The following is an 8,109-nucleotide window of genomic DNA, read 5'->3' as shown; positions in this document are numbered from 1 at the left end:
TATTTATATTTAAATTTAATTATTTTGTGTCATTTTTTATTTTTGTTTTTATTTTTAACTGATCTTATTTAAATCTGAACACATTTTGCTAATCCTAATTTCATAATGTCATTGTGGGGTATTGTGTACAGATTGATGAGTAAACAAGAAAATAATCTTTTCCATTTTACAAAGACGAGGTGTACGAATGCTTCCCGAACACACTCTGTTCTGTTTCCTTCATATCTCTAAGTAATTGATATTTAATGCTCTATCCATATGTTCTCTTTGGATGAGTTCTTTACGGTGTGGTGGCTGCTTGCTTCTTGTACAGAGCTGCAGTGCGTCGGTGTCACTGTGTCTCTCACTGCACAGTAATACACGGCTGTATCCTCCCCCTTCACATTCTTTATATGAAGCTGAGTACTTAGAGTGCTTCTCTCCATGGTCATTGAGTATCTGGAGTACAGGTTAGTAGGTGAGCTTACTCCATAACTACAGATCTCCAGTCCGAGTCCAGGGAATTGCTTGTACCAGACCAGAAGTTGGTAAGTTGTTATTGTGTGAGTACATTTCAGGGTGATATCTTGGTCTTCTGTAATGTGAAGATCTGGATCCTGTGACACCTGAGAATCGGACTGCACATCTGGAAGGCAAAATAATGGAAAATATCACTAGTTATATATATATATTTTTTATATATCATATGATATCCACAGTTTACTTGTATTATGAAATAGTAATCAAAATCGCCCTCACCTGTAATAATGGTGACTAGTAAGAGTCCTGGAAGGATAGTCCTGCTAGTAGTCCACATCATGGTGTACTGTGTGCCCTGACCTTGTATCATCAGGTGTCTGAGGAGATGTGACATTTACCACACACCGCACCTCAGTCTTTCCTGTCATGTCACATGACACATACCACTAAGGCTACTTTCACACTCACGTTTGGTGCGGATCTGTTCAGATAATACAACCGTCTGCATCCGTTCAGAACGGATCCGTTTTGTATTATCTTTAATATAGCCAAGACAGATCCGTCTTGAACACCATTGAAAGTCAATGGGGGACGGATCAGTTTTCTATTGTGCCAGATTGTGTCAAAGAAAACGGATCCCTCCCCATTGACTTACATTGTGTGTCAGTACGGATCCGTTTGGCTCAGTTTCGCCAGATGGACACCAAAGCGGAATGGAGATGGAACGAAGGCAAACTGATGCATTCTGAGCGGATCCTAATCCATTCAGAATGCATTAGGGCAAAACTGATCCATTTTGGACCGCTTGTGAAAGCCCTGAATATAACTCACAAACGGAAAGCCAATACGGCAGTGTGAAAGTAGCCTAATCTCCTCATCATTGTGACATTTGTGTGTAAATATGAGTTATGGGTACTTTCACACTTGAGTTGCTGGATTCCAGCAGGCAGGTCCGGCGACCCGGCAATCTGCATGCAAACGGATACCATTTGTAGACGGATCAGAATGCAGATCCGTCTCACAAATGCATTGCAATACCGGATCTGTCTCTCCGGTTGTCATCTGGAGAAACGGATCCGGTATTTATCTTTTTCAAATTTTTAAAGGTCTGCGCACGTGCAGAGCGCAAAACCGGATCCGTTTTTTTCGGAACACTTGGGGCCGGATCTAGCATTAATGCATTTCAATGTAAAATAATCCCAGACCCGGCATTCCGGCAAGTGTTCCGGAATTGTGGACGGAGAAAATACCGCAGCATGCTGCGTTATTTTCTCCATCCAAAAAACGTACAGTGACTGAACTGAAGACATCCTGATGCATCCTGAACGGATTGCTCTCCATTCAGAATGCATTAGGATAAAACTGATTTATGTTTTTTTCCCGGTATTGAGCCCCTAGGACGGAACTCAATACCGGAAAAGTTTAATGCAAGTGTGAAAGTGCCCTTAGGCAGGGTTCACATCACCATTTATTTTTGGTGATCCTTCAGAAAAACAGAATTTTTTATTTTTATTTTGAGCATCCGTTGTGCTTATTTTGGACCTATTTTAGCCATTTCCATCTAAGATCCCTTATTTTTAACAGGACTTTTCCTCCAGTCAAATATAATGGATTTCAGACACAAATGGCTAAAACTGATGTAAAATAAGGACAACAGAGGCGCAAAATAAAAGATTCTTTTTAAAAAATATATTTTCTGTTCTTCTTACGGATCAGAAAAAAGGAAAACTAAATGGTGAGTGAACCCAGCCTAACCCCTTCAGGACCCAGACATTTTTCACCTTAAGGACTGTTGAGGGAAGTTTGGATTTAAATATATATGTATATATGCCCTTACATATATGCATGTATATTGGCCCTTTTATATTGTGTATATGTACATGCAGGTAGAGGTGCCCCAAACATCTATATATGTGTATCTGCCATGGCTCTCCCCCAGGTATATATATATATATATATATATATGGGCCTATAACTGCCCATGTATGCCCCAGGTTTATAATGAGTATATATATGTATATAGATGCGCCCCAAGTATCTATATACATATATATATACTTAAATTCCCCCCATAGTCACAGCGTTCAGCCAGTTCCTGCAGGGGGGTGGATATGTCTCCAGGTGACTTCAAAGGTCTTTTGTTGAGTTTATCAGCCTAGTTACTATGTTCTGCCCATCCTTAGTTTGTGACATGGCTGGGCGTGTGGTGCTGCTAGCCTGAGGGGGCCAACTGGCAGGCATACGTCACAGTCACACTATGATGTCACATCCCTGAGGAGGGGGGGAGGTGGGGGTTTTCTGAGGCTGATATAGGAGCCTGAAACCAGGAACAGGGTCTCTTGGAATCTGGACTACAATCAGAGACATATGGGATGGGAACAGCTCCCTGACGAAGAGAGGCCACATGAGGCCACATGCTCCTGGAAATGGCTGAGTACCAACCATCCCCTAACCCCTGGCTGCTGACTTCATGTCTTAGCATTAATCCCTGATGAGCCTGTACCCTGGAAGCAGCCCAGTCACCCCCTGTATAACCCTTGGTTACCCTTAACCTCTCCTGCCCTGAGTCCCCCTATAATCCTAATATCCCCTGTGTTCCCCCAGGATTGTAGATCCCTCATATCCCCTGTTCCGTAATAACCCCTGGTTATTCCCCGTAGGGATAGTATATTGTCAGGATTGGGTGGGCTGCTGGTAAAGTGTATGCATGTGTATTATTACAATTGTAGTTAGATGTTGGGGAGGACTTGGGACTGTGTTAGTGTAGTTAGTACCGTAATAGTGTATTGTTATAGCATGTGTACTTATATTGTTGTGTGCTGCTATAAATATATATATCTATTCCATTGATATAGCAAACAGGAAATAGTAGCAGCACACCACTATATGCACTGAGATTGAGTAAACAGGTAAATGTGTGAACAGGGTCAAATACATGACGCCATATAGTTACTGCAAAGGCAGTAGAGAAGCTCTTAGCGCATATTATTGATCAAAAATATGTTGGGCCCACCTACCAGACGGCAAGGTCGCTTCTCATCAGGTGGGACCTACTCTAACATGGAGGGTCCAGCTCCATTGTTTCTCTGATTAAAAGCACCAAGGGGTGGGGGATGGGCGAGGAGTGCTAAGTTCCACAGAGGATGCCCAGCACACCACTATATGCACTGAGATTGAGTAAACATATTTTTGATCAATAATATGCGCTAAGAGCTTCTCCACTGCTTTGCAGTAACTATATGGCGTCATGTATTTGACCCTGTTCACACATTCACCTGTTCACTTAGTCTTAGCGCATATAGTGGTGTGCTGCTACTATTTCCTGTTTGCTGTATTATTGCCAGGTAGCTTGCACCTGCGATTTAACTTAGGAGGTGCTGTTCTATTGCTTGGTTTTTGTTCCATTGATATAGATATATATAATTATAAGCAAATATTAGACTGTGACATATAGTGTGTGAATAAATCCCTGCAGAGCATTAACCTCTGCATTGCCCTGTCCCTGCAGAGTCCTGACCATTAACCCCTTCAATGCCTGATCCCTGCTACCGCTGCCCTGATAACTCATTTCCCTGTGTTCCTTGGCCTGCAGGTATTAACCCCTGCAGTGCCACAATTGTGTGATTAACCCTCTTGTACCCCCGTAGGGACAGTGAGTAGCCATGCGGGTAGGTTACCGATAATTGTATGTATGAAAGTGTATTATTGTAAGTATAGCTAGTGTGTGGGGTGGAATATGGGATTGTGCTGTGTAGAGTAGTTAGGCTTGTATTGTGTTTATTGTAGTACGGTTTCTATACTGCGGTGTGTACGTCTATATGTATATATATTCATATCCATTGATCTATGAATATATCTAGATATAGCGTATTGTTAGACTTGTATAATTGTATTGTGTAATAAATATTCCTTATTGTTCATAATACAGTGTATGGTGTTTTTACTAGTCGCCGCCCTAGGATAGTAAGTCGCACGTAGTGTAGTTCAGTGTAGTGTATATGCAATCAGAGGTAATCAGTAGTGTTTGTTGTTTATTTAGGTATAAATAGGCGGAGTCATCACTAGACGACTCACGCCTATTTATGAATATAAATTATTGAGATTTGCATAAATATCAATAATTAATATCAACTTTAACAAGGACTTTTTGCAAATCTGACATTTGTCACTTTTGTGGTACTAACTTTGGAATGCTTTTTCTTATCCAAGCCATTCTAAAAATGTTTTCTCATGACACATCATACTTTATGTCAGCGGTATAATATATATAAATGTGCATTTTGTCTTTATTATATTTATATATATATATATATATATATTAGCGCTGAATGTAGTATTCATCTAGCAAGTAAAATATGTCCGTACTGCTAGGACGAGTGGCTGGGGGGGTTTCTTTGGTGTAAGAATTTGGCATTGGGGCTTGGGACCCCAATCTTTTGAGACCCTAGCAACACCCCTGGAGCACAGATTTTGCTGGAATGGTTTTCAGGTAAAATATATCAAATTTTTTTTGAGTCCCTGAGGTACCCATTTTATGGAAAACCCCCAATAAGGGACCCTATTTTGGAAACTATACCAATTATACTGTAATCGCAGCATACATGTTTCGGAGCAACAATCTCCTTCTTCAGTGGCTTCTACGGTAGGAGCCACTGAAGAAGGAGCTTGTTGCTCCGAAACACGTATGGTACGACTACAGTAATCCAGAGAGACCCCCGATACAGCCACAGCTGAATGAGCAACTCAAGGATCCGAGATATATCAACTGTATCTGAGATCAAGCAAACAGTCCGATCACGTGGGACGCCACATGGGGACGCCGAACACAGAGGATGCACCGGCTGTAACACGGGGAATCAGGAGGTTCGGTCTAGGAGTAAACCACTGCTCGAACAGAAGACCTACTCCAGAGAAGCTAACAATCTGGTAAAGTTTAACCATTTGCAAGAAAGAAAGTCACATTATTTAAACAAATAGCCAAAGCACAGTGACAACAATTGCTTAAGCTTTTAACTATACTCTCATCCACATCTGATAAGGAACATAATATATATGCATCATGAAATATGAGCACTGATTAATATTATCTGAATCAAGTAACTTTTTTATGTTGATAATCATGTGCATTGATTTATGAATGAAATTGGACTAATTAAATTATAATTTGCATCCTGAAGGATATAATTATCTATTAAGTATTGATTTATAAATCAAATTGCATAAAACATCGGGATCAAGTTAATAATTACTGTATACAATCATGGATATCAATTAGAGAATAAAATTAAATCATGATGAATTTACATTATTTACGGTTGCTCACAATTAATGAACATTGATTTTCTTCTGGATATAAAATGGACTTTTTAAATTGGATTCAAGTAATTATTGGATGTAACAGACGTATTAGGATCATATTGAGCTTCCCCTATTTGGATCACCTTTATTGTACACATTGATCAAGTTGTGTCCCTGTCTTCCTCAGTCAAAGTTCTGAACCACCAGCGGTCCGTTGCCCAATACTGAGGTAGACAGGAGAACACATAACTGATTTCTGTGTATATTTTTTATCACTCATTTTATTTTTATACAAAAAAAATAAATATATATATATATATATATATATATATATATATATATATCAATGTCTGTATATTGCTGCTTATATTGATATAGTGCCTGTTAACATTAACTTTTAGACTGTGGGGCAGTCTGATTACAGAGCACCTATATCCAGAAACCAAATCTGGAGAGCCACTATAATTCTTGTATACAATGTCTATTTTTTGCTTTTGTCTTGTGAGGGAGCTTGTTTTTCTTTGCAGGATGAGGTGACATTTTAATTGTCATCATTTTGGGGTAGATGGGACTTTTTGTGAAGCAAGGCAACCAAAAAATGACTGTTATGGCAGTGTTTTTATTTATGTTTTTAGTGTTCATCTGAGGGTTGATCATATGATATTTTTATAGAGTAGGACTTTATGGAAGCAGTGATACCTAATATATGTTTTTTTGTTTTACACAGTACAGTAAAAGCATTTTTGACATAAAAAAATCATGTTTTTGTGTCTCCATTTTCTGAGTGCTGTATTTTTTAAATTTATTTGAGGCCTTGTCTTTTTAGGATCAGGTGATGTTTTAATTGGTACCATTTTGGGGTAAATGTGACTTTTTGCCATCTAGGTCAGGAAATGGTAACTTCTGTGTCCAACACCTCCAACACATATAGACCATGTTGCAGAAAGTATTTCTGCAGTGGAAAAATTTTATATGTACAAATTTACTCCATATATTGGTTGCGGTTGTGGATTTTTTCCCCTCCGTAAGAATACAGTACATGATGGTGTACATTTCTCCAGTGTATTATTCTGCTATGAACACATGCCAGGTTTGATTTCAGCTTAAATCAACACCCATTCTTCAAAATAGCAATTATGTTTATTGTGCACACAAATTAAATACAAACTAAATCTGGGTGTTAACTAATTTTGCTCAATGCCCACATTTTATACAGAAATAATGCGAACATTTTTACACATTTGTTACATATTGTTTACAGTTGAATGACGCCATCTAGTGTTTGTGCTATTCAGATTACATGTTCTACTAAAATATAATTGCATTGGTTATAAACAGTGGCATAAGTGACAGTAAGGCCCTTATGCCAAAGGCTCTACTGACTAAAGAGATGACCCCAGTATTATAAATGGCAAATGTCAGGCATGAGGCCCTGTTACAGAATACACTAAGGCCTCTTGCACACGATTAATCAGGATTAGGTCCGGATGCGTTCAGGAAAACTCGCACCATTTCGCAAGCAATTGCAGTCAGTTTTGTCTGCGATTGCATTCAGTGGTTCCGTTTTTTTCGCATGGTTGAAATGCGCATTGATGCGTTTTTCACGCGCGTGATAAAAAGCTTAATGTTTACAAAAAACATCTCTTAGCAACAATCAGTGAAAAACGCATCGCATCCGCACTTGCTTTGCGGATGCAATGCGTTTTTCACGCAGCCCCATTCATTTCTATAGAGCCAGCGTTGCGTGAAAAATGCAGAATATAGAACATGCTGTGATTTTCACACAACGCACAAGTGATGATTGAAAAACAACGCTCATGTACACAGACCCATTGAAATGAATGGGTCCAGATTCAGTGCGGGCCCAATGCTTTCACCTCACGCATCGCACCCGCACGGAAAACTCGCTAGTGTGAAAGGGGCCTAACAGTTCCACAATTTATGTTACAACTTTGTTATTAAGACTGCCATTTTGCTGTAATACAGTGTACGGTTTTATTAAATGAGGCCTACCCCGGCATATGAGAGCTACAGCAAAGTCATGTGCTCAAAGGAATCTTCAAATTCAAATTCCAATCATCATCAGTTAAATACTGTTTCTGGCATCAGGACTGAGAGAAAGATGAACAACCTACATTGCAGTTTAATCTGGGAAGAAGATTTACCTTTCAACAGCATAATGATTCTAAGAATACAGCCAAGAGAGCACTAGATTGGCTTCACAAGTCAGTGTTCTTAAAGGGAACCTGTCACCAAAAAAACGCTTACTAAGCTGTTAATAGTACCTTAGGCTACTTTCACACTTGCGTTGTTCTTTTCCGGCATAGAGTTCCGTCACAGGGGCTCTATACC

At 39.4% G+C, this 8,109-nt stretch overlaps 1 gene segment (V, D, J or C); it reads right to left on the bottom strand.

Annotated features, from left to right (window-relative positions):
• Positions 1-242: 242 nt before the first annotated feature.
• On the bottom strand, positions 243-805 carry LOC120990842. The segment is given in 2 exon segments: positions 243-625; positions 739-805. Coding segments are annotated over 2 exon segments (444 nt in total).
• Positions 806-8,109: the final 7,304 nt, after the last annotated feature.

This window comes from Bufo bufo, chromosome 2, assembly GCF_905171765.1.
Source record: "Bufo bufo chromosome 2, aBufBuf1.1, whole genome shotgun sequence".
NCBI classification, from domain to species: Eukaryota; Metazoa; Chordata; class Amphibia; order Anura; family Bufonidae; genus Bufo; species Bufo bufo.
This window is presented reverse-complemented; position numbering and strand designations above follow the sequence as displayed.